The sequence below is a fragment of the Schistocerca serialis genome, chromosome 9 (assembly GCF_023864345.2).
Source record: "Schistocerca serialis cubense isolate TAMUIC-IGC-003099 chromosome 9, iqSchSeri2.2, whole genome shotgun sequence".
In the NCBI taxonomy this organism is placed as follows: Eukaryota; Metazoa; Arthropoda; class Insecta; order Orthoptera; family Acrididae; genus Schistocerca; species Schistocerca serialis.
The window spans coordinates 342,125,583-342,151,372 of NC_064646.1; the positions used below are offsets into that span (position 1 = coordinate 342,125,583).

Sequence of the window (25,790 nt, forward strand, 5' to 3'; positions counted from 1 at the left end):
GTGTAGCTCCAGTTAGCAGCAGTTGAAGATGGTCATAGTGCAGTCACAACTTTCTCTATGAAAGTGGAATTGACTTCAAGACTTATGTTTATGTCTGTATAGTGAACTGTTAAAGTGTGTAACTAATCCTGGCTTTTCCAAGGACTTGTATAAGTTTTCAAAAAGTATGCTAAGTACGAAAGTTGAACAGAATACAATATTTCTCTTGATGATTGTGTTCTCTCATTCTTTTGATTTCTGCCTCAGAACCCACACACCACATATACGGGACGCTGTACTTTTGGTGAAGTGACTTACTTGGTCACTTCTGTATACAAATAGTTTGAGGAAAATCCCCAAACGTGCAGGTGTTTGAACCCAACTTCAACCATTTGCCATGAGTTTCAGGCAGTGCTTGACTGGTCATGTGTCGGGAGTGAAGTCTGTGCCATGACAAGTAATTGTACTCATGACAGCAAAAGGGCATGCTACATGTTACTGGCTAGGTATGTATAACTCAGGTGCTCATGAGTGTAGAATGACATTGGAAATAGCAACACATTTTAATTTACAAAAGTGTAATGTGAAATTACAGCTGATATATCTCAAGAACACATTCAGTTTTTAAGAGGTGCTATTGTCAGTAGAGAGCATCTCCAGTGACATATAAAACTGTATGAGAATGTGTCACAGACAAGCTTTAAAATAAGTAACTTGAGTTTGTGTAAGGATCTATAAAAACGTTCACATTACGAAATGCACTCAAATATGTAGACTACACAGAAATATGATTAATTTATTAGACATAAATACTTGAAAGACTCACAGGTGCTGGAGTACAGTCTAGTTGTCGAGCTCCATGGTTGGAAACCTGTATTGCATCTACACCACTGTCAACAGCCATAACTGCATCCTCTGCTGTTAAAATTCCTTTCACTACAATGGGCAATGATGTGATGCTGAAAATCCAAACAAGTTGTAATCAGGCTAGTAAATGTCATTCACACATTATGTTGCTAGCAGTGTTATGCAATTACGGTGCGAAGCAAAAAGGTATGGGGAGTTCATAGAGTTGGTAGTGCCATTGGCTACGCGGAATGGGTAGGTATGAGAAGAGAACGAATGACTGTTGATGATACTGTTTTGATTATACGGTTGCTGTAGGATACTGTGCATCAACCATTTCTTGTGGAAATGCCTGTAACAACAGATGAGCCATGAGAACACATTGTCGTGTTTTATTATAGTGCACTGCGTGTCATCGTAGGCACACTCCCAGCCATAGCTCAGTAGTATGTTGAACTATTTTCACACATATGCATACACAATCATATTTGCCCAGCAATCAAATACACTAATTGTCTCCTGGTGAACCGAAAGAAAATTCAATTACAAAACCTAAAATTGCATCCATATAAAGTGATGATTGTGCAATATTTTGTTTGTGATGACCATCTAACTAAATAATTATTATCGAGACCCTGTGGGTAGTGATGTGATGCTGCTGATGGTTGAAGCATGCTTTCATCTGTTTAGTCAGACAAGTAAAATGTTCAGTAATGGTGAAATACAGAATTAATTCATTGCACAACAAATGTATGTTTGTGTGGTGTGGAATTTGTTAAATGAGAATCTTTGGTGTATGTATTTTCAAGAACAAATTGATACTGCATCATAAGAGTGAGAAACAATACAATGACATAATGATCAATGTCTTCACTGCAACTCATACTTTTATTTCCATGTACTGGATATGTTTCAAACTTTACATAATAAGGTGGCACACATGGTGAAGCAATAAACAAACATTATGGAAAGAATTAGAGAGAATCATATTAAAATGAACTAATGACAGAAAAGATTATTTGCAATATTCTCAAAAAGCAAATGTTTGTCCTTCATCTACATTACACATAGTAATGAGAAAAAGCTTCACACTAAAACACCTTGCAGCTGGAATTCATAAGTGGTTTCAAAGTTCCTTTTGGTGAAACCTAATAACAAATGTTAACAGCATCAAATCTGAAAGTGCATGTAGACCAAGGTTTTCATCTGCTATATTTTATTTTAATTAAGACACATATAACAAATATTTCAAATTGTTATATATGATTTGAAGACAAAAAAAAAACTATTGTGTCTGCCATAGCAGCAGCACTGCAAACAACTTAAAACTTGCAGTTACATGACTATCTCCCACTGCTGGATGTCCCACAATTTTGATAAAGATTAGAGTTTAATATAACTTGAACAGACATAATCACTTGCTTGAAAATTTAGATGGTGCTATATTGTGGAAACTGCTTTTCTTATAAACTTATATAACAAATTCAGAATGCCCTCTTTAACTTAAACTCTACTTTTCGTGCACGATGTTTTGTACTGCTAATGGCAATGTGAGATTGAACAGAAAGTATCCAAATTTTATGGGAATGCATTGGTGTGAGCCAAAGATAAACAGCAAAATAAAATCACACAGCCTTACTACAATGTGGGGCCAGAACAAAGCTCTGACTGTGATAAATTTTGGATCGATTATAAAACAGCTGCTAAATTTCTTTCTGAAAGAGATGTGGTTACAAAAAAAAGTGTGAGAATGTTTATTCAAAACAGCAAGTTCCTAAATTTAATTGATTAACAGTGATCAATGCTTCTGCACTGTTAACTCAACTAAACACCTTACAATTTATTCCCAAAGAACAACAAACAGAGTTGCAAAATAACTTGCCTTTTCAGCCACTTAACATCATTCCAAGTTAATGATGCGTCAAACATGTTTTTTACATATTCATTAATCCCCGAGCCACCAGATGACTGAACACTGTCAGCAAACACTCCTCTAAAGTTAGCCAACCTGAAACCGAGAAACAAGTGTGAAGAGGTATTGTTCAGCAATTTTGCAGAATTAAACACATTTCACTGAATTGAAGTAGTAGCATAATTATATTTCATAAAATCAATATTTAGCAGCATGTTATCTATTTCTTTCTTTGAGTCAAAATAAAATGAGTATTACATTGACAATTTTATGAACTGAAAAAAAAAAAAAAAAAAAACAAAAAAAAAAAAAAAAAAAAACATTACAAATGCATTGCAGCTGTCTATAGCAAAGACAGAAGAAGACGAAAGGCAGGTTAACACACGGAAATGGAAATGCTGTGTGGCTAGGGCCTCCCATCGTGTAGACCATTCGCCTGGTGCAAGTCTTTCAAATTGACGCCACTTCGGCGGCTTGTGTGTCGATGGGGATGAAATGACGATGATAAGGACAATGCAACACCCAGCCCCTGAGCGGAGAAAATCTCCGACCCAGCCGGGAATTGAACCAGGGCCGTTAGGTATGACATTCCATCCTACTGACCACTCAGCTATCAAGGGCGGACAGATTAACACATTAATGGCAGTAAGAACTTATTTTGGTTTCTGCTGACAACAGATTTAACTCACCCTACTTCAGGGTTGCTACACTGCAATAATGACATAGTGTACTTGTCACCTTGCCCTCGAGTTTCTCTATCCTGTGCTCTTCACAGTTTTTCTAGTTAAGTAAGTCCTCTTTAATTTAAGACCACTATCTAGACTTCTGGACAATTACAGGAAGAAAAGTATTATGGATAGATGACTAGAAAGTTTGAGCTATTCAATGCAATCAGAAGCATTTGAGAATAAGCATGGGTGGAAAAACGGGCAATACTGCAAAGAATTGTGGTCCAGAAAGAGGACAAGTTAAACAAACAAGACAGCAACTGCAAATTTCTGTTTAAGGGGCATTAAACCTCAGTCTTCCTGCAAATGAAAATTTATTTTTTTGTAAAATCAGGTTAAACAATATTAAGTCAACTTGTAAACTACTGTATCTAGAAATAATATGACAAGACTGCCATGAACTGCACATCCAGGTACACCAGTTTCTTGGTGTTTGCCAACAGTGATACATCATTCTTCACTGGACTTCATCACCTCGTGCATGGGTGGGTGCTAAAAAGTCTTCCAAGCAACTTGAATGATGTAAATGACTGAACGTTAAACCTTCTGTATTCATACGTTCTCTTGCAGAAACAGTACAAAGAGATTTTCTTTTTTAAACTGATGTTGCTTGGACAAAATCAAGACAAGAATTTTATCTACACAAGCCAATTTGATGGTCATTTGTCATGGCTTCTATTCCAGCCATGATCTGTTCTCTTTTTCTGCTTGTCTTCTAGACACCTTGAACCCATGATACCAAGAAACAAATGGCCCCATACAGCAGCCAGAAACACTCACCCATCCTGCCTTGAAGATGTGATAGGTTCAAGATATTCTCCCAGCTGCACAAACCGTAACAATGTCTCCCACAGTGGGATGCGCCGACACATACTTACCAATAAACATCACAAACATCTTTCTTTGTCAAGGAAGCCTGGAAACGTTATATATCATTTCATAAAAATGTCATATCACACTTTACTATCCGTCCATCGTGTTCTGTAGATCCCATCAAGGAGGACAAGCTTTAGGGATGTGAAATGAGTCAAGGTCAACATTAAAATAAGATGAGCAAATTTTAGAACCTCAATTTGTATACTTTGTTAACAATAAACTGTCACTGTACTACTTAATGATGTTATGATTATGCCAGCTAAATGTAATCAAGCAAATTGGAAAGAAAGCTGCTACCAAGAAAAAGCTTCTGCCTCCTCAGCTATAATAAATAGCTGTTTATTATGTGTTGTCAATTGCATAATATTTACGAGGGCAGTTCAATAAGTAATGCAACACATTTTTTTTCTGAAACAGGGGTTGTTTTATTCAGCATAGAAATACACCAGGTTATTCCCCAATCTTTTAGCCACACAACACTATTTTTCAACGTAATCTCCATTCAATGCTATGGCCTTAAGCCACCTTGAAATGAGGGCCTGTATGCCTGCACAGTACCATTCCACTGGTCGATGTCGGAGCCAGCGTCGTACTGCATCAATAACTTCTTCATCATCCGCGTAGTGCCTCCCACGGATTGCGTCCTTCATTGGGCGAAACATATGGAAATCCGACGGTGCGAGATCGGGGCTGTAGGGTGCATGAGGAAGAACAGTCTACTGAAGTTTTGTGAGCTCCTCTCGGGTGCGAAGACTTGTGTGAGGTCTTGCGTTGTCATGAAGAAGGAGAAGTTCGTTCAGATTTTTGTGCCTACGAACACGCTGAAGTCGTTTCTTCAATTTCTGAAGAGTAGCACAATACACTTCAGAGTTGATCGTTTGACCATGGGGAAGGACATCGAACAGAATAACCCCTTCAGCATCCCAGAAGACTGTAACCATGACTTTACCGGCTGAGGGTATGGCTTTAAACTTTTTCTTGGTAGGGGAGTGGGTGTGGCGCCACTCCATTGATTGCCGTTTTGTTTCAGGTTCGAAGTGATGAACCCATGTTTCATCGCCTGTAACAATCTTTGACAAGAAATTGTCACCCTCAGCCACATGACGAGCAAGCGATTCCGCACAGATGGTTCTCCTTTGCTCTTTATGGTGTTCGGTTAGACAACAAGGGACCCAGCGGGAACAAACCTTTGAATATCCGAACTGGTGAACAATTGTGACAGCACTACCAACAGAGATGTCAAGTTGAGCACTGAGTTGTTTGATGGTGATCCGTCGATCATCTCGAACGAGTGTGTTCGCACGCTCCGCCATTGCAGGAGTCACAGCTGTGCACGGCCGGCCCGCACGCGGGAGATCAGACAGTCTTGCTTGACCTTGCGGCGATGATGACACACGCTTTGCCCAACGACTCACCGTGCTTTTGTCCACTGCCAGATCACCGTAGACATTCTGCAAGCGCCTATGAATATCTGAGATGCCCTGGTTTTCCGCCAAAAGAAACTCGATCACTGCCTGTTGTTTGCAACATACATCCGTTACAGACGCCATTTTAACAGCTCCGTACAGCGCTGCCACGTGTCTGAAGTCAATGAAACTATACGAGACGAAGCGGGAATGTTTGAAAATATTCCACAAGAAATTTCCGGTTTTTTCAACCAAAATTGGCCGAGAAAAAAAATGTGTTGCATTACTTATTGAACTGCCCTCGTACTTGATTGTACTGATGCTTTCCAAAGGAAATAGATACATATGTAAATACTGAGTTCTGTTTCAAATACATTAATACTCATCATGTCGCTTTTGCTACTTGCCATGTTGCTACCAGAACTCTTCAATCAATGAATATATATAATCAAATAATCTGTGAAAAAGTGTGGCTAGTGAAATATGTTTTTAATTTTCTTTTGAGCAGGTAGGATTCACAGTTTCTTGCTTTATGTTAGATGGGAGCTTGTCAAATACCTATGTGCTGAAGTTCATCACTCCACTCTGAACCCTAGACAAGAATGCAAGTTTTCATGAAAATTATTTTTGTCTTTTGTGTACATCACAGTTCAGTTCAAAACTGATTTTTATTGTTAGCAACAAAATTGATTGTATGAAGTGAGTGTAAGAATTCCAATATCCATTAAAACCTTTTGCAATAAGTATCATTGTCTTCCTTACAGACGTACTGCTCACTTCTGCAGAATAAGCATTTTATTTAATGTAGGCGCACTATCCCAGAAAATAATTCCGTAATACAGCAAGGAATTTAAGTATGCAAAATAAGCCACCACCATTGTCCCTAGCTCAACACAGTGAGAGATGCTTCTACATCCAAAACATGCTGAACTGAGATTCTGTGGGTTTTAGACTTTTTCCCACTAGAACACAAGGAGTTTTTCCTAGTGTTTAATTTGATGTACGGCTATTAATGTCTACTTCTGGTGCTATTATTGCTTGTTTGAAATGGGCATGGTACGAGTCTTTGGAAGATTAAGATTTGAACTGTTCATTGTGAACTACTTGAAGGCCTGTCCAGTTATCATCAGAAATGTGTCTGGGGTTCTGGTTAATATGCATGTCATCAGCAAATAGTGCAGGTTTGGAACTGCACTTTAAACTCTTTGGAAGTTCATTTATGTAGGTTAACAACAAGAGTGGGCCTAGTACTGATGCTTGTGGGGCCCCACATATCATTTTCCTTGTTTCCATTCAATTTTGCCCTTATTTGTTTCAGTCGGAAACAAGGTTCAAAATGCTGTAGAAATATGTGTAAGAAAGAGTTAAAGTATTTTCCATCAACCTTATCTGCCCCATAATTTCTGTCTAAACACTGCAATCAATTTATAGTTCATGGTTGTGCAATACAACAGGCCTCTTCTGGTATCTATGCCTAACTGGTCAGTATATTTTATTATTAACATTTGACAACCATAGTCAAACAAACCATTGACAACTGGTGTTACATGTAAATCACAGTAACTTATTGGGTCTAAAAAGAACTTGTCCATGGGTGGTGTACTATGTCCTTCAATCCATGCCAAGACTTCAGTGTGGCAAATAATCCAACAACCGTAGATGCCTTTGATCAGTACTTTCTGACAGAAGTCAGCCTTAAGGTCTCTACAAACTATAATTCTACAATCAGCTTGTGCTTTATCACATACCTGTACATAGGAAAAAATTCCACGTTCTGCAAACAAATAGTTTATTCATGTTTTTGCAAACAAATAGTTTATTCATGTGTACCAAACATGTTTCACCAGATCATTCTAGGCATATTCAGGGGTCTACAACATAAAGAAAATTATTTAATTGTACATATTTTGATATGAGATCTGTAGTAATTCTTGGTAGGTCATTTAAATTATCTTACTATTTACTGTGTGGGGTTGCTAGCCCCCAATAGGGCACCTCCTGAGGTGATGGATTGAGGAACGCTCACTGGATGTAGTGGGTACCGAAGAAATAAAATAATCGAGGTGGATCAAAACACCCCATGGGTGAAGGTGGATCAAAACACCCCATGGGTGAGTCAAAAGCTGTGGAGAAGACAAATGTCTCTAGGGGAGGATGGGCATCTAAACTTTATGCCACTTGTCTTCCAGGTTAAGATCTGCGCTGGGATTACCCTCCCCCCCCCCCCCCCCCCCCCCCCACTCACGCAAAAGATAGATGGGTCAAGACTCTCTACAGAAGCCTCAGAATCATGACTGTCTCAACTAGAATCAGACACAGTGAGAGACATTGGACTTCTCTTTTATAACCTGGAAGGTAAACAACCTGTACAGGCCAGGAAGTTTGCAGAATATGACCAAGGAGTTATAGAAACATAAGCTGAAAGTAGCAGCTCTTCACAAGATTAAATGGAAGGGTACAGGCTTAAAAAAGATTAGCAACGGGAACATTCTGTATGGGGACTGTGGTGAGTGCCATGTATAAGGTGCTGGTATGTATGCACATGACTAATTAATAAAAGCAGTGAAAGAGTTCAAATCCATTAACAACATATTCTCCCACATTACGATCACTTTACATCTGCAAAATAGAATTTTTTCCTTGCTTTTGAAGTGATACACTTGGACTTTTTTCTTTACAAAATAAAAGAAATAACTGCTATGCTTTTTTTGAAGAATTATTTCCTGTGTAAAAAAAAATGGGCTTGTTGAAGTGGGCATCTGAGTTGGAAAAGTTATAAAACATCATGTCAACACCACTTATATGGTATATCAAACTAGCATTAGCTCTCAATTTACAGATGCTGATTTGAACGGATGTTAACATGATGTTGCACATTATGTTCTTGACATGAGTGGCAGCATGCAATGTGAGCACCGTAGCATAATAATGTATCATTTGAAAATGGATACAGAGTGAAAATTGCAATAGTATCCAGAATAAAACAAAAAGGAAAGATAAATGGTGATAGTGTTATCATTTAGAAAATTTCATTCATTTGATATGAATATCAGATTGTTGCGATACGCTCTGTACTTACATCAGGTGTGGAGGAAGAGAGAATTTATTACGAATGTCTGCATCGCGTATTCCAAACATCGGTGCATCAACAGTCAGAACAAGTGCTTTGAAGCCAGCTTTTTCAGCTCTTCTAACAAGATCCTCGGTTACTGCCCTGAAACAAGGAGCAATATTTCCCTAAGTATGTGATATGTGTTTGACAAAAAGAGAAGAAACAAAAGTGCCTGAATTATTCCAGAGAAGTATAGTTTCTTTGCATATTAAATTAAAAATCTTAATATAGCTACGAGAAACATGAGAAATGCATAAGACAAATCTTCTGCTGAAATTTCTATCAAAACTCTTGCTATTTATCCCATATCTAAGAAGAGCCATTATAATTAAATACTGATAGAACTATTGTCAAGAGAAATAATCAAAAAATTATAAATTTTATTCTTTATTAGATCACCAGCAAAATAAATATAGTGTAACTGAATCAAACAAAACTATAAGGCTCAAGAGATACACATTATCCATTATAAAAAGATAACAAGGAGGTGTTTGCAAGAATCTCTGCTGTTGCTGTTGTCAGTTTCTTTCCTATGTAAGACCTGTTTCACTTTTTGGATGATTTATCCTTCTATTTTCAAAGATTATTTCCATTTACCAAAGTGTCAATGAATCAGATATCTTCTTTCAATACAATTCATACTAAGTTTTAGCTTGTAACTTGTATGACTAACTACACATATTTTCTCATTTATATTCTTTAAAAAATGGGAAGGCTAAGGTTTAACATGTCATCAACATTAAACATGGCATACTAGCTCAAATGCACACAGCTAGGGGAGAAAATTAAACATGGCTCTGCAAATTGGATGTTCTGACTTTTACAGTATGCCAAACTCAGGATCATCATTCTGGGATTTGAAATTGGTACCAGTATATATTTTACCAGGTAGTGGATTCTATTAGTTATCCATAAACTCTTGAATTCATCAGTTTTATAAAAATGTGAAAAAAATTATTTTCCACGTGTTTTCACTTCTTATCATTTGATTTTCTTATGATCATACTTTTCATAAAATGTAAATTCCTTTTTTCTATGTAAAAAAAAGACTTTCTGAAACATATTTGAGTATATGACAGAAATCTGTTATAACTTTTAGGCCACCCCCCACACACTACATTATTATAGATTTGACTGAGGAAGAAAAAAAAAATCTGCTTGCCAAGCAGCAGCTGGAGAACAGACACACATAAAAGTAAAGAAATTTCCAAGATTTTGGAGCCAGTGGCTCCTGATTCTGGCAGAAGGCTTGAAGGAGAAGGAATAAGTTTGAAGATAAAGGACTGGTGAGGTTTAGGAAGTGGGAAGAGTTTAAAAAAATTTCCCAGAATCATGGGTTAGGGGAGACTTATTGGATGGAATGAGAAGGAAGATGGATGTTTGGGGACTGCACCACATGAGATTTGAAAAGCTAAGAGCATAGAGGTGGAAAATGTGGTAATAAACAAGCCAGAGATTACTGACAAAACTAACAAGAGTTAATAAGAGTGGAAAGCTAAGTACACTATATATGAAAGAGATTGTGGGGAGGGGGTGAGTGGAATAGACATGTCAGTAAACAGAAGATATAGAAAACTAAAAGGGACTGAAGAAAGAGAATCAAGTAGTTAACTAATGAATACTGCAGAGCCTATAGGACAAAGAAAAGAATAAATCGGTTTTCTGTAACTTGGCAGTGTAGCGGCACAATTCTTGATAAATTAGCTCTCTTACCTAAATATACAATGGATAAATCAAGGCACTTTTAAAAACTGTGATTGAATTTTTTAATATTACTATTTTTAGTCTTCTTGATATGTGGTTTTTTGTTGTCTAACAGTTGCAGTGCCAGAGAATATTTCTGTTTTTGACTGGAGAATATGTATGGTCTTTCTGTGTATCTAGTATCTTTTAAATCTTTGTGGTCTTGCTGAGATTCACATTAGTTATTACAGTCGCCACACATGGAGACATGTATCTCAAAATAATATTAAAACTGACTGGAACAAACACATAATAAGAACTGCACAACTACATAATTTAAAAAAACTTAAAACATGGGCCAAAGTGTTATAGAAAAGATGGAGAAATGTAAGCAGCTTAGGGACGGGTTGCTAATATATGTGACAGTAAGGTGCTTCATTTGAAGTAGGTTGGTTATCTGCATGTTCCATGATCATAGTTGTGACCTCTCTGAGTGATATGGAATGAGTCAGTTTTACTGACTCTGACCAAAGTGGCCAGATATTGTGGTCATTTATGTGTAAGTTGTGCTTGTGTGAAACACACACAGTGCTTACAGTTAATTTTATTGTCCATTAAATTCTTTACATCACTGGGTAGGCAGTTAAAGACTTTTATACCTCACTGCTTTCTATGCCGCATTAAGACTGAGTTATGGGTAGTGTGGATCTGTGCTCCTAGTATAATACTTATGAATATTGATGTTGCATCCAAACTGTGATGGATTCTTAACTACAAACTTCATTAAGGAGTAAATGTACTGTGATGCTATTTCAGTGTGCCATATGTAATTCCTTTTTTATAGTGTGTTCTCCTGCCAACACTTGGTAATAGATTTTTTTTTATTTGTCCAGCTGTTAATGGAGCTGTCTATAAGAGCTTCTGTATGGATACCACATATTATCCTTCTTACACAACTTCTGTGCAACAATCACGTTTTTATTCAATGAATTAGCTCAGAATATGATGCCGTAAGATGTTAGTCATTGAAAATATGAAAAGTAAGTCAACTTTTTGATATTTTCATCTCCAGTATCTGATACTATCTGTAATGCAAATGTTACAGAACCTAAACATTTAAGATTTGTAACGTATGACTTCCAGTTCAGGTTATAACCAACATAAACACCTAAAAATTTACAGTATTCTATTTCATTTACTGATTTCTCCATTATTTCTAATGGTATAGTCAGGTCTTGTGCAATAGTGTATTGCATCTATCATGTTTTATCTAAATTCAGTGACAGTCCATTTGCAGCAAAGGCAGATAGACATGTTACAAATGAAAACAGTAACATTGTGAAACATTAATGCTGTCATTCTTTCAACTGCATTGATGCCATTGTCCATTTACTTCTACCCTGTGCCCATTGTCTACCTATAATCTGTGGTGACACACTTCAGCCTTGGCCAACTCCTCCAGTTTCACCTCTTTAATGTTATATCTAATGCCTGGTTAACAACAGCCATGCTATGGCGGGTACATTGGTTTCTGTCAGATCACTGGAGTTAAATGCCATTGGGCATAGCCAGTACTTGAATGGGTGACCGTCCAGGTATGTCACACAATATTGACAGTTTTCCCCATGCCTTTATGGCAGAGGAGGCAGGAGGGTTGGTGGCATAAAGTCCCCGATCGTCAGTCTCTGCACCAATGTCATGCATTAAATTCAAAACCTCTCTGCAGTGTTTCATGAAGTGAGGATATGTGACGCTCTTAATGGTGATCCACCCATTTAACGGGAATGTTACACTAAGAGGGCTCCTTGGTACTCTTCGAGAGGAGTACGCAATGTGCTAACACCAGCCTTCACCATCTCCATTCTCTCATCATCCCCAACATAAACATGGCACTACACTACAAACACACATTCTTTCCAGCCACTTACACTTAACAGATACTCTTATACATACAACTCTCATCCTTTGTGAAGGAAAGGTGCCTATAGACATGAAGGATAGGGAATATCTTTCCCATTAACTGGCTGAACCTGCCCTTTGGTGTCTCCCAGCCATTCATGCCATATGACTTTATATTACTTAACTACTACTGGATGCCTGAGGGCATGTCCAACTAATACAGCCCTATGTTCTCTACTCTTATCTGTCCATTTAATTTACAATATTCATCTTGAATGGAACATTTCAAATGAGCTGACTATGACCACAACTATTTGATGCATGAGTTCAATTTACTGGATTTTCATTAAAGGAAATGAGGTTAAAATCTGTGCCTGACCATTTCTTTAATCACTTAGGACAAATGCTGTGCTGGTTCCTTTGAAAATGTCCTGGCCACTTTCCTTCTCAGTGCAAGTTCATGTTGTGTCTCTAATGACTGTCTTCACTGCCATGTTAAATCTTAATCTTCCTCTGCATCAACACTGACATTATTCATTATTTTTCAAATATACACAATGTCATCAAAATTTCTGTTCATTCCAAAGAGACCAGGTATTTAACTAAAAGTGTGTCAGATCTCCCAGTATTACTCTCCTGGCATTCTATTTATGGGAAAGGCATTCCACTTAGTTCTGATATGCTGGCAGCTAATTTTTATTTTTTATGAAGTGTGGTCCAAGGTTGTTGTCACTCACATTCTTCTTCATCTGTAGAATTATGAGAGCATGCTGAAAACTCTTAAAGCTTTTTAAATAAAACAAATGTTATCAACATTGTATATCTTCAGTCTTCATGTCTACATATTTGCAGCACTCTGGTGCTAGAGAGCTCTGAATGGTAGGGTGTAATATTGTGGTGTGTAATGTATTGTTGTGTGTGAGACACAATGTGCTGTAATTGTGTTTCAGAGAGAGTTCATTCTTACATGGAGCACCTTCTCCTTCAGCATAACAATGCCAGACCACACAAATGCTGTGTCACCTGCAACAATCCACAACATCCATTCACTGTCATCGATCATCTTCACACAGTTTCAACGTGGCCCCATGCAATTTTCATGTGTTTCCAAAACATAAAGAACATCTTTGAGGACTTCACTTTGATAGTGATGAAGCAATGCCAGCAGATGTGAGGTTGTGGTTTTGTCAACAAAGTCAAACATTCTGTAGTGATGGTATCAACAAACTGGTCTCTCATTGTATCCATAAATTGATAAGGACAGTCATCGTACTTTTCTACATAGTGTCATGCATGTACTCTTGTAATCAGTGGCCCCTGGGCACAAGTGTGGCCATGAAAACTGGGTCCAAACTTTTCTCCTTTTCTTACATATTGTTCTGTCACTGACCTTTTTAACCAGCCCATAACAAAAGCTCTTTCAGTGACTGGCAGAGACATTTTACACAGTATATGTTAAGACTTCAGTGATCCTTAACAGTTAATTTCTAAGGGCCTCTAGAGTGATGATTGGCTTTAGTGCTTCCCTTACTTCTTCTTATTTTTCTTCAGAGTAACTTCACTAACATTGGATAATTTCTGTGAAATCTTCATCACAGAATGCTTGAAACTGTGGACCTGCACAATAATACCATGTTCAAATTGATGCAGTTGTCTTCATTGGCTCATTCCAACAGGAAACAAATATGTGACACTGATACATTGAGCCTACACTTACTTGGCCACAGTGATATCACACAGAGCATGTTCACTAGAGCGCCTGAAGTCTTTTGGCAACATGTTGTATCTTGACAGTGAAGTGACACAGAAAATAAGGCAGTAGATGGTTATTTGGGTGATATGATGTTTAAAACGGCATCCTTTCAGTGTGACTTAGGTTTCTGCTGCTTGCTTAAAATCATTTCAAGTGAGTAATGGACAGTTGCTTTAACATAGCTCCTGCTGCACTGTCTTTATTACCCTGATATTCATATGATATTAACCTCTGATAAAAATTTACACTTCTTATAGCCGCCCAGACAGCTGAGTTCATTCCATTTTCCGCTTCTTGGACACAGGGAGGCACAAAAACCCTGTGTTGAATGTGCCTCGCAGATTAATTACGGGTACTGGTGTGCCGGCCAGCCTGGATATGGTTTTTAGCAATTTTTCACACCCACTTAACTCTCAGCCCCAGTCTAATAACCATGCAGGCAATTAATCAAACACATAATAAGTTTTTTAATGACATTTCTGTCTGAAGTAACAGACATATAGATGTGTGCAATTCAGTTTGAGAACAAAGGTTGTAGACAGGTGGCACCTAAGTTGTCTGCTGCAATATACAATATTTAAAAATTATGCTCATCTTGAAATTCTTGTTGTTGTGTATAATGACTGAGCCTGTTATCCTGCAATAATGTGGGATATGTTCTCTGCAGAGGCCATGGATTTGGCGAGTTTCACAACGAAATATCTTCCCTGGTAGTGATGATTGTTGTAATGTCATTAATGAAAGAATTATGTTAATAATGACACTTTGTGCATTTTCAAAATAATAAGACTGGATAAACTAGTAATATTCTTGAATGAAACACTGTTTAAACTTCACACTTCAAAGTCAAAACAGTTCTCGAATTTAACAATTTCAAACATCATTTAATTTTCAGTTAATACATTTTTGATAGCCACAGTGGAGACAAGTTCTTGACCTGACTTCCCCTGTCCATCATCCATGAATCCTTCACACATACTCTCCCCAAATTAACTGTCAATAAATTACAGAGTTAACAAAGATGTTACATTTTGGCAGTACAAAGAGTTTCACAGACATCAGTGCAATAGACTGTGATAAACTTTATGCAGGAAATGTTATTCAGATCACAAAGAAATTTTGTTCAGCATAGATGATTGCTGGACACTCTAAAACACTGTGTGTTTTATTGTTTGTAGCAGATGCACAGATGATTCTTGTGATGAGATCCATTTCAAGCTCCACACCACCACAATACATAAGAAATTTCACGACTCCCCACAGAAAAAAAATCAAGGCTCGCTAAATTTGATGGGTGTAGGGGCCAGGAAATGGTCAACCATGTCCAATCCATCACTGACGGAATGATCTATTCAAATGCCTGTGAACACCCAGCCCAAAATGAGCAGGCACCCCATCATGCTGCACCTCATATTTGCTGGAACATCTTCAAGCAGTCACAAACTGTGAAGTGATTGTGCCACATTGTGCTGCACGCCATAGGGGTTTCTTGGTGCCCACAAATTCTCATTGTGGTGACTGAGTATGCCATCTCTAGTGAATGTGGTCTCACCAATGTACAATGGGTTGAGTGAAATAATTACATACATTGGAGAACAGAGGCACATAGGGATTTGGTGTTCAGAACATTCTGGACACTAATAAAAGATCTTTTGAATCCAAAGCAATGACACATATGCTGGTGCCTGGATTTGTCTCCACAGCATCCAGCGCATTCCCTAATGACCGAACACGCTGAGTGTGGTCTGTCCTCACAAGCCTTGCAACTTCTTAATGCTCTGTACCCACATGGATTTTGATGTGGATGTGCAAACAAACTGTGGGGTGGTTGATGTCTGTCTGGGAAGAGTACTTGATAAATGTGTCCAGTGGCACTCAGCTGTCCCATACATTAAGTGCGTGTCTGTGAGCTCACTGTTCATATATTACCCCAGGCTAGGGCTCAAATGTGGAAATGCTCATGTTCCCCTCCAGTACTCACATGTACAGCATCACATAGTGATGTTTGTGGCCATGGGTTGCTACGCAATTCTGAATCCTTACAATGTGCTCCACCTACCTTGGAGTTTATTGCAACTTTTCTGGGACACCATGTTTTTGTGAGTCCACGTAACATCATGCAATAAAAGCAGCTTCATTTTATGTGAAATGAAAACAAATATTGAATAATTTTTTCCCATTCAAATGCACGACAAGTTGTAATTAGAAACACGATGTGATGAAATCAGCTTTGGTTTACTATCAAACAGAAACAAGTATGGAAGATTTTAAATCACCCAATAAAAAAATGATATGAGGAAGAATTGATAAACTTACAGCTCTCCAAGTGGTCCCTCAGTGAAACAAGTTCACATTACTGGAAGTCACTATGTGAGTTTAACGTCCCTGGCTCTGAGTTTCCTACTATAACAGCTGAAGTTAATCACGTTATTGTGTTAGATAAGTTTTTAGGGAATAACTATCAAATTACATAATTACTCTATGCAAAATTATTTGCATATACAGCCAGTGTTAGTTTGCCTTTGCTACTTGTCAATATTTCACTTCATATTTTCAATTATAATATATATTGTATGGTATTAGAAAGTACTGTATATCGAAGTCTGACCTGTCCTTATAGATATAGAGTTGAAACCATTTGATAGTAGATGGTGCTGCTTCTGCTACTTCCTCTATACTGCTTGTTGAAAGTGTACTCAGTGTAAATATTGTGCCCATCATACCAGCAGCTGAAATTTTGAGAGAATCTCGCTGATTTAACTATCAGCATAAAGCTTAAAACTAGAGAGTGACAAATCAAAGACGTATATGCCAAGAGGGTCTTTAATTAACAACTGATCTGTTGTTGAGGCTTTAACATTATGACTTCAGAAGGCAGTCAAAAGGAAGGGCAACATGAAAACTGCATATAACATGTTACAGAAAGTCATAACAACAAAAAAGATGTTAACCACTGACTAATTAATCAAATGGAGAAGTAATAAAATTAACATAGACTAGACATACTAAGGGGAACACAGTGCCTCTCTTGTAAACAAAATTCAATAAAAGAATTAAATTGTTAATAATAACGTAAAGAGCAAAAGTGAAGTATGAAATAATAAAGTTTTTGAGAAAATGGAAAAAAAGAACTACTGAATATCTTGTTTGGACATATAAGAAAAATATTACTGATTATCAAGCAGATCATAAACATGTGATTATTTTTTTTTCCCCCCTTTTTGGGGGCGGGGGGGGGGGGGGGGGGGGGGAGTGAAATGACAGGACTTTAAGTAAGTTAATACAGCTCAAAACTAATATAATATTCATTAATTCAGTTTGTCCTTTATGGGTTTTTGACACATTATGCGGATGACATTATCTTGTAATGTACAGTATTTCTTTTGACAAAAAGTAGTTTACCCTTACTTCTTTCATTATACTGCATAAAAATGAATGTTTCCTTCACTTCACGAGTCAAATCCTTGTAATTTTTTGTTGAAAAAAGGAATATGATTAAGAAAAATTTTTACCAGCGCTAATTCCTGTGATATAAAACAGGTGGATATATTTTAAGAGATTAAGAGTGAATTATATAATTCTGATTACATGTGTCAATAACATTTAAAGCCTGTTTGACATTTTCTTTAAATCACAGTTACATTCCAAGAGTTCTAAATTGATTGAAAAATATCTGCCAGTTGGTTGGGTCTGAATGGAATCATGTGGTGGCTTTATGAGATTGTTGTCTTTCGGCTTGTCTCTTGCAAATTCCAGAGCATCTCTACAAATAGACCAGCAGTAATCTGTAAGCATTGTTTCATTCCAAATGCCCTGATATATTTGTTCAGTTACAGAAATACCCTGATGGAATTTTTCTCCATGTTCATCACTGATAACTCACAATTAGGAGAGAAGTAGTCTCTATGTGAGTGGAGAAAATGAATTTTATGGGGCATATTGCATCCAAGCTGATGACATTTTTGCAGAAGTACTGTCACCAACTGACTGTAGTTTTCATCTCTTTTGTTGCCGAAAAGTCCATGAATGACTCCCTTCAACACACCTCAAACATTTTTTTACTTTCTCCTCCAAAATCCAATGAAACACAGGACCCTTTATACATTGTCAAATTTTTGGCTAAAACAAAATACCTTCCATAACTTTTGCACCACTAAGTGATGCAAGAGTTAAGAAAGGTATTTTGTTTACACTTAGTGTTGGTAATTTGTCTCGTAAGTACTTACAGGCATGTCCTCCTCAGTTTAGACTTTTTACAAAAATTTTCATCAAATCCAGCTATGTACAACGGAGTAGTAGTAGGACATCTTTTGGGTCCACAAGAAGCTTGGCAATAACTTTTTTCTCACTTAAGATAGTTTGCAGGCAGCCTGTGAGAATATAATTCGATTTCCTATACCTAATGTCCTACATACATAAGAAGTAGCAGTGATTAATGTTCCCCCACTCCATTTTTAAGAGTACAGAAATGACTTTTAGATCATCACAGGTTTTCCACTTGTGTTCAACATATTTGATTGAGTCGAGGACTGCCATGTTGGCATGTCTTCTTCAGGTGTACTGCAGACCAGGGGAAAAGAAGGAAGAAGGCTGCAATTGTTAAGTAAAATAGCTATCAAATTAAGTTTGGGGGAGAGTATAAATAACCTCCAATCAGCTAATTTATGATTCAAATTAAAATAAAATATTTCATAAAAAAGTGGTGGGGGTGGAAGCAAGCTGTTCCCATGATGATGTCTGCACTGTGAGATCCTAACATTACACTGGAGAAGATTCCATCAATGTAGTCTTTACCCTAGAAGTTCTGCTTTCTTGTTCGACAGATCCAGGTCTCAAACCTCGCCTGACTCTGTATATGCAGTTTATCATCTTTTTCATCAAAACCAGACTCATGGATGTGGAAAACTTGTTGGGTTCTTCTTCTTCCACACTGTCTTCATTTCCTACTTACAGCTAATAATTTTGGTGTGGGGTAGGAACTGGTACATTATATGAATGTGGAATAGCTAGAAAAGTGGATGGAAGATTAGGGTATTGAACTATTCCTCTTCTCTTCATTAACAATCCTGCCTTTATAAGTACAGTCAAGCAAAAATAGTAGTTACGTGTATAGTTTGTACGCTCCCACCAAACCATAGGCACAGCAACAGCTACAGATAATTTTTATTTTTTTTTATTTTTCATCCATTCTCATAGCATAACTGAACAAGGATTGCAACATAAAATATATCTGGAGCCATGATTAATCCTAGTCCCCTATCTTCACACTAAAATAAAATTGATAAGCAGTGTTTACGAGACAAAATATTATTTCACCACAAATGTGATAAAAATTATTCATTGAATTTACACATTCTTGTCGCAGTTTGACTTGACAAATTTTACACTTGAAAATCATTTGAAAATCAGAAATGCTGTCTCCTGCTACTGGTGTGTGTGAGTGTGAGTGCACCAAGTGTAGCGTCACCGCATATGCCTACTTAAATCAACCATCAATTGTGTCAGCATGGGCTAGCCACTGGAGACCACCTGTAGGAAGCATGCTCACAGCACTGTTTCTGCCACACCGTCTACCAGTGATTCGTGTCTACATACACGTGGAGCAGTTCTGACTCACAATCACTATGTTCATTTAGTTTGTACTGCTAACATCAGTTGTTCTGTGTGTTGCTTATGTTGCATCCTCTGTATGATTCTTTTGTCTTGTTATGTGTAGAGTCATGAGGGGCTCATTTCCATTATTGTTCAGAGCTTTATAAATAAAGCCATATTTGTGTTACTTGGATTGGTTTTATGTATCCCTTGGTTACTACACAGTTAATGATGGTTTGGAACCGTTTCCATGTGTGCAGTCTCTTTAAATGTGACTTCATCGGGTTTAGCCATTGTGAATGTCATGCGACCGGCCCTGATTGAACAGCTTACTTTGGCAGTGGTCATTTCGTCGGCTTCCACCCACTTTTCCTCCATATGATGATTCAGCCAAGGAATGGGAAGCTTGTGGAAAAAGACTCAGACAGCTTTTTTTGGCTTTCGATATGACAGACTCGAATTTGTGCAAAGCTTTATTCCTCTCATGGATTACACCTAAGGTGTATCAATTACTGTGTCAGCTAGTCCATTTATTAGAACCAGCAGATCTTACTTTTGATCACATATGTAGTTTATTGACAAACTAGCATTGCAAATGAATGCATGCCACAGCAGCACAAGTTGAATTCTACTTATGCGCGAGAAACCAAACCAGAAATACAAGGCCTGGGCAGCCAGACTTCATGATTTTAGCCATAAGTGTCAATTTATTACTGACGGTCATAATTAACCTTATGCACACTCTGTGATGCGTGACACAATTATCTGTTTAGCTCCAGATATGGAAGTGTGCCAGAAGGCTTTACTCTGTGACAACCCCACGTTTGCAAATAGCAAAGGCAGCAGGTGATCAAATTTAAGTGTGGGGAGATGTGACAGTAGTGTCACAAGATGTGCCCACTAGCATGACAGGCACCTTGCACAAGGAAGCGACAGTGGTGGCATTAAACTTGCAGGCCCAGCACTGAGAGACAAAGGCTGGCCCACAGCTATGACTGCCACTGCTTCAGCATCAACATTCTATTTTCCCATCTAGTTCTTTCTGTTTTGTCCAGAATGACCAATTGGTGTCCAGAATGACCAATTGGCACGCACAAAACATTGGGCTACTTGTAATGTTTACCAGAAGAAAGGCCACATCGCCTCTGTGTGTCATTCACCGAAGGTTGCTCTGGATATGGACATGGACGTAAACTGTGTGACTCCAGTGCTTGTGACTTCCCCCAAATTGTTCATCGAGTTAAGTGTTTTTTGCCAAGTGATCCAGCTACAGGTTGCACAGGTGCTGCAGTGATGTTAATTAATTTCCAAACCTATGAGAGTTTAGGCTAGCCACATTGACACCAGTCATGCGGATACTAGTCAGAAAACAGCACATTGTGCTGTTGGAATAATTAATGGCATCTGCCTCTTACAAGTCAGGGGTTCATTCTGTTACATTTTTGGTGGTTGCTGATGCCAGTGTTGAGAACTTGTTCAGGATAGACACATTTAAGGAATTTGAATTTTGTATCACCAATGCAGTTTGCCTTCTAACCAACCAGATACCATATTTTCAATTGGAAATGCTGTGTGAGGAGTTTTTGAACTTGTTTTTTAAGGTATAGGGTAGGCTACAAATTTTTCTGCTCATATTTCTTTAAAACCCGTGGCTCGGCCTCATTTTTATTGAATTGTTATTCCTGTCATCCTGAAAGATCAAGTGAAACCAGAATTGGACGGACTTCAATCTCTAGGAGTGAAGCAACCTGTAATGGCCACTGAATGGTCATCTCTGCTGGTTGCAGTTCAGAAGCTGTCGGGGAAACTTCACCTCTGTGGTGATTTCAATACTACTGTCTACAAGCAGTCATGGATATGTAGTATCCTCTCCCATACCAGGAGGAACTGTTGGTGAAAATATTGGGTGACCAGCGCTTTCCTAAAATTGATTTGTCTGAAGTATGTTAGCAAGGTTCCTGTGAATGAAGAGTCTAGGTGAGTTCTGGTTTTGAATACTTCCTTTAGTTTCTATCAATACTTGCACCTTCCTTTTAATGTGGCTAGTGCCCCTGTCATTTCCCAATGATTTTTAGAGCAATTGACTATGCCTTTCCTGGATTGCATTAATTACCTGGATGATATTGTTGTCACGAACTTCTCCAAGGCTTATCACTTTAAAAAATGCTCACTTTGTTTTCTTACAGTGTAGCATCACAAAATCTCAGTTTTTTTCAACCTTCTGTTGTTTATTTGGGGTTCAAGTTCTCATAGGATGGAGGTCGACCTCTGCCAGACCACATCTCTGCTGTTACATCTATGCCTCACTCCCTGACCATGAAGGAGCTTCAGGTCTTAAAATAGTGTACTACCATACCTTCCTGCTGGGGGTGGCCACATTGGCCCACCCGCTGCATGCATTGTTGTGTTTGCTGGGGCCTGAATTGCAAACATGCATTTCTGATGTTGAAATCCAAACTACTTTTGGTCCATTTTTTAGCTACATTTTCTCCAGACCAGCAAATAGTTTAGGTGACTGATGCCTCACAGTACATCCTCAGTATGGTCCTAGCATGCCGCTATGCCAATGGCTCTGAATGACCTGATGTTTTCACCTCTAAATCTCTCACTCTGGCCTAGAAATGTTACTCTCAGATGGAAAAAGAGGTCTTGTCATAGTCTGTGCTTTCCAGAAATTTCAGGATCTTCTTCTTCTTCTTTTTTGGGTCCAAGTTTCACCTTATTACAGACCATAAATTCTTGGTTTCCTTATTAAACCCTGACACTTCCTTGCCTGACATGGCAGCACACCACCTACAATGCTGGGTGCTGTTCTTGTCTTGGTACAGTTATGAAATCCATTTACGACCCATGACTAAACATGCCATTGCAGGCGCCTTGTCCCATCTCCCTGTGGGTCCTGCTCTCCACTTTGATCATGAAGAATTGCTTTGTTTCCATCATGATACTGAAACACAGGCCATGGTCAAGGGTTTCCCAATTATGAACTTGCACATAGCAGCTGCTGTTGCCGCTGACTTGGTTCTCAGCCAAGTTTTTCAATTAGTTCAACAAGGCTGGCCAGATAAATAGCCATGTCAGGCTTTGCACCCTGTACACAAAACTATCTTCCCTTATTATATCACCTCTCTGTTTTTGACAGTGTTTTGGTTTTGCTGTTGTCCACGGAAAGGTCAGAGAAGAAGGCCAGTGTTCACTCTGTCTGCTTGCCGGGGGGTCTCATCCGAGATGTGGAGGAGGGCCTGCCGGTGGCAATTGAGAGCACTGGGTGCACCCGACTGCAAATTGTTGCTCATGTCGGCACCAATGACTCCTGCCGTCCGGGTTCAGAGGTCATCCTCAGTTCATACAGGCGGTTGGCAGAGTTGGTGAAGCTGGAAAGCCTCGCTTGCGGGGTGGAATCTGAGCTAACTATTTATAGTATCGTTCCCAGAACCAATCGCAGTCCTCTGGTTTGGAGCCGAGTGGAAGGCTTAAACCAGAGGCTCGGACGATTCTGCGGAGATCTGGGGTGCAAATTTCTCGACCTCCGCTATCGGGTGGAGAAATGTAGGGTCCCCCTGAATAGGTCAGGCGTGCACTACACGCAGGAAATGGCTACAAAGGTAGCGGAGTATGTGTGGAGTGCACATGTGGGTTTTTTAGGTTAGAGAATTCCCTCCTTAGGCCCGACAAGACACCTCCTGATACGCGGCAAGGTAGGAATAGGCAAAATGCAACAGGGAATAACAATATTAATGTGCTAATAGTAAACTGCAGGAGCGTCTATAGAAAGGTGCCAGAACTGCTCTCATTAATAAACGGTCACAATGCCCACATAGTACTAGGGACAGAAAGTTGGCTGAAACCAGATGTAAACAGTAATGAAATTCTAAACTCAGATTGGAATGTATACCACAGAGACAGGCTGGGCAGTGAAGGGGGAGGCATGTTTATAGCGATAAGAAGTGCAATAGTATCAAAGGAAATTGACGGAGATTCGAAATGTGAAATAATTTGGGTGAAGGTCACAGTTAAAGCAGGCTCAGACATGTTAATTGGATGTCTCTATAGGCCCCCTGGCTCAGCAGCTGTTGTGGCTGAGCACCTGAAGGATAATTTGGAAATATTTCGAGTAGATTTCCCCACCATGTTATAGTTCTGGGTAGAGATTTCAATTTGCCGCATATAGACTGGGAGACTCAAATGTTCATAACGGGTGGCAGGGACAAAGAATCCAGTGAAATTTTTTTAAGTGCTTTATCTGAAAACTACCTTGAGCAGTTAAACAGAGAACCGACTCGTGGTGATAACATATTAGACCTTCTGGTGACAAACAGACCCGAACTATTTGAAACAGTTAATGCAGAACAGGGAATCAGCAATCATAAAGCAGTTACTGCATCGATAATTTCAGCCATAAATAGAAATATTAAAAAAGGTAGGAAGATTTTTCTGTTTAGCAAAAGTGACAAAAAGCAGATTTTAGAGTACCTGGTGGCTCAACACAAAACTCTTGTCTCAAGTACAGATAGCGTTGAGGATCAGTGGACAAAGTTCAAAACCATCGTACAATATACATTAGATGAGTATGTGCCAAGCAAGATCGCAAGAGATGGAAAAGAGCCACCGTGGTACAACAACCGAGTTAGAAAACTGCTGCGGAAGCAAAGGGAACTTCACAGCAAACAAAAACATAGCCAAAGCCTAGCAGACAAACAAAAATTATGCGAAGCGAAATATAGTGTGAGGAGGGCTATGCGAGAGGCGTTCAATGAATTTGAAAGTAAAATTCTATGTACTGACTTGGCAGAAAATCCTAAGAAATTTTGGTCTTAGGTCAAAGCGGTAGGTGGATCAAAGCAAAATGTCCAGACACTCTGTGACCAAAATGGTACTGAAACAGAGGATGACAGACTAAAGGCCAAAATACCAAATATCTTTTTCCAAAGCTGTTTCACAGAGGAAGACTGGACTGTAGTTCCTTCTCTAGAATTGTCGCACAGATAACAAAATGGTAGATATCGAAATAGACGACAGAGAGATAGAGAAAAAATTAAAATCGCTCAAAAGAGAAAAAGCCACTGGACCTGACGGGATACCAGTTCGATATTACACAGAGTACACAAAGGAACTTGCCCACCTTCTTGCAGTGGTTCTGGGTAGATATTGTTTTGTAGATATCGAAATAGATGACAGAGAGATAGAGAAAAAATTAAAATCGCTCAAAAGAGAAAAAGCCACTGGACCTGACGGGATACCAGTTCGATATTACACAGAGTACACAAAGGAACTTGCCCACCTTCTTGCAGTGATGTATCGTAGGTCTCTAGAAGAGCATATCGTTCCAAAGGATTGGAAAAGGGCACAGGTCATCCCCTTTTTCAAGAAGGGACGTCGAACAGATGTGCAGAACTATAGACCAATATCTCTAACATCGATCAGTTGTAGAATTTTGGAACATGTATTATGTTCGAGTATAATGACTTTTCTGAAGACTAGAAATCTACTCTGTAGGAATCAGCACGGGTTTCGAAAAAGACGATCGTGTGAAACCCAGCTCGCGCTATTCGTCCATGAGACTCAGAGGGCTATAGACACGGGTTTCCAGGTAGATGCCGTGTTTCTTGACTTCCGCAAGGCATTCGATACAGTTCCCCACAGTCATTTAATGAACAAAGTAAGAGCATATGGACTATCAGACCAATTGTGTGATTGGATTGAAGAGTTTGTAGATAACAGAACGCAGCATGTCATTCTCAATGGAGAGAAGTCTTCCGAAGTAAGAGTGATTTCAGGTGTGCCGCAGGGGAGTGTCGTAGGACTGTTGCTATTCACAATATACATAAATGACCTTGTGGATGACGTTGGAAGTTCACTGAGGCTTTTTGCGGATGATGCTGTGGTATATCGAGAGGTTGTAACAATGGAAAATTGTACCGAATTGACGCATGTTGCAGGGAATGGCAATTGAATCTCAATGTAGACAAGTGTAATGTGCTGCGAATACATAGAAAGAAAGATC

At 38.7% G+C, this 25,790-nt stretch overlaps 1 protein-coding gene across 1 annotated transcript in view; it reads right to left on the bottom strand.

Annotated features, from left to right (window-relative positions):
* The window catches only part of LOC126419209 (uncharacterized), a 40,265-nt gene that overhangs the window by 9,456 nt on the left and 5,019 nt on the right, over positions 1-25,790 (bottom strand). Inside the window, exons 3-6 of the mRNA XM_050086345.1 lie at positions 16,803-16,923; positions 8,827-8,961; positions 2,708-2,833; positions 806-938 (exon numbers count right to left, since the gene is read on the bottom strand). Of these exons, the coding sequence (XP_049942302.1) occupies positions 806-938; positions 2,708-2,833; positions 8,827-8,961; positions 16,803-16,923 (515 nt within the window). The remainder of the gene's footprint in view (positions 1-805; positions 939-2,707; positions 2,834-8,826; positions 8,962-16,802; positions 16,924-25,790) is intronic.